The sequence below is a fragment of the Saccoglossus kowalevskii genome, chromosome 9 (genome assembly GCF_978046115.1).
Source record: "Saccoglossus kowalevskii chromosome 9, keSacKowa6.1, whole genome shotgun sequence".
Lineage (NCBI taxonomy): Eukaryota > Metazoa > Hemichordata > Enteropneusta > Harrimaniidae > Saccoglossus > Saccoglossus kowalevskii.
The window spans coordinates 19252033-19252976 of record NC_140649.1 but is presented as its reverse complement, the minus strand read 5'-3'; the positions used below and the strand labels follow the sequence as shown (position 1 = coordinate 19252976).

General features: G+C 36.8%; 1 protein-coding gene across 1 annotated transcript; it reads right to left on the bottom strand.

The window, feature by feature from the left end:
- Positions 1–342: 342 nt before the first annotated feature.
- LOC146738938 (uncharacterized) lies at positions 343–717 on the bottom strand. The gene has a single exon (XM_085503970.1). It carries the CDS (start codon positions 715–717, stop codon positions 343–345), a length of 375 nt encoding a protein of 124 aa, XP_085360096.1.
- Between the last annotated feature and the right edge of the window lie 227 nt (positions 718–944).

Genomic DNA, 944 nt, shown 5'->3' with positions numbered 1-944 from the left:
CAAACATATTAATGATGGATTTATCACAATTAGTACAAATTTTAACGTATGCATAATTAACAATATATTCATAAAATCGTGGCATTCTTGACACCTGTTCTAAAAGAGTGATACTTTGACCACGAAACCTAACTGTAACCCGCTTCCCCACAAATTAAAATGATAACGCAGTTTAAGATGTGATGATGCCATGGTTACAATGTTTCTGTTTTTATACAATGTTAAACGTTCCACAGTAGATGTAACGTCACATTTCACCAAAAGTAGTGTCTAAAGATTTGATGTTATCTAGCGTGAATTTTTCTGTGATGTTGTTAGTTTGTTTATATCTACGATAGCCTCTTAAATAACGTGAATCGTGAAGTGTTTATTTCTCCATTTAAATTTCCGAAGAAAAAGTTGTTCCCATTCAGTGTATGTTGGTTTAATCAGACTATTCGGTTCAATATGCAACATATCCAAATGTGACCGTGCTAGTTGGTATTGCTTCTTAACAGAACTACAAGTATAACACGAGCCTCTGTAATTCTGATATGATTCATAGTAGTGTTTTAAAAACTGTGAATGCTTCTCAGCGAAAATGACACCATTACTCAAAATAGCATCAGATGGCTGTCCAACCACGTGGTCATAGTAACGAAGTTGCTCAAGCGGTGCCACGACAAATATGTCCGTATCGAAGTATACACCTCCCATCTCCATCAGAATCTGTAGCATGGCAACGTCGGCAGAATGCTGCGGCCATTTAGGATTTAATTTTCTCCCAAAGATTATCTTGCTGCAGTTCGATTGACAACATCTAGAACTGGTATCATTAGTTTAGCCTGCATCCACAATTCGTTACCTGGTTCACAGTCAGTGTGGAAGGGAATACGTTCAGGTTTCATAATTCTGTAAACACTCAGTATACTGATGAAGTTTACAAAATGAAACTCGTGGCAAGT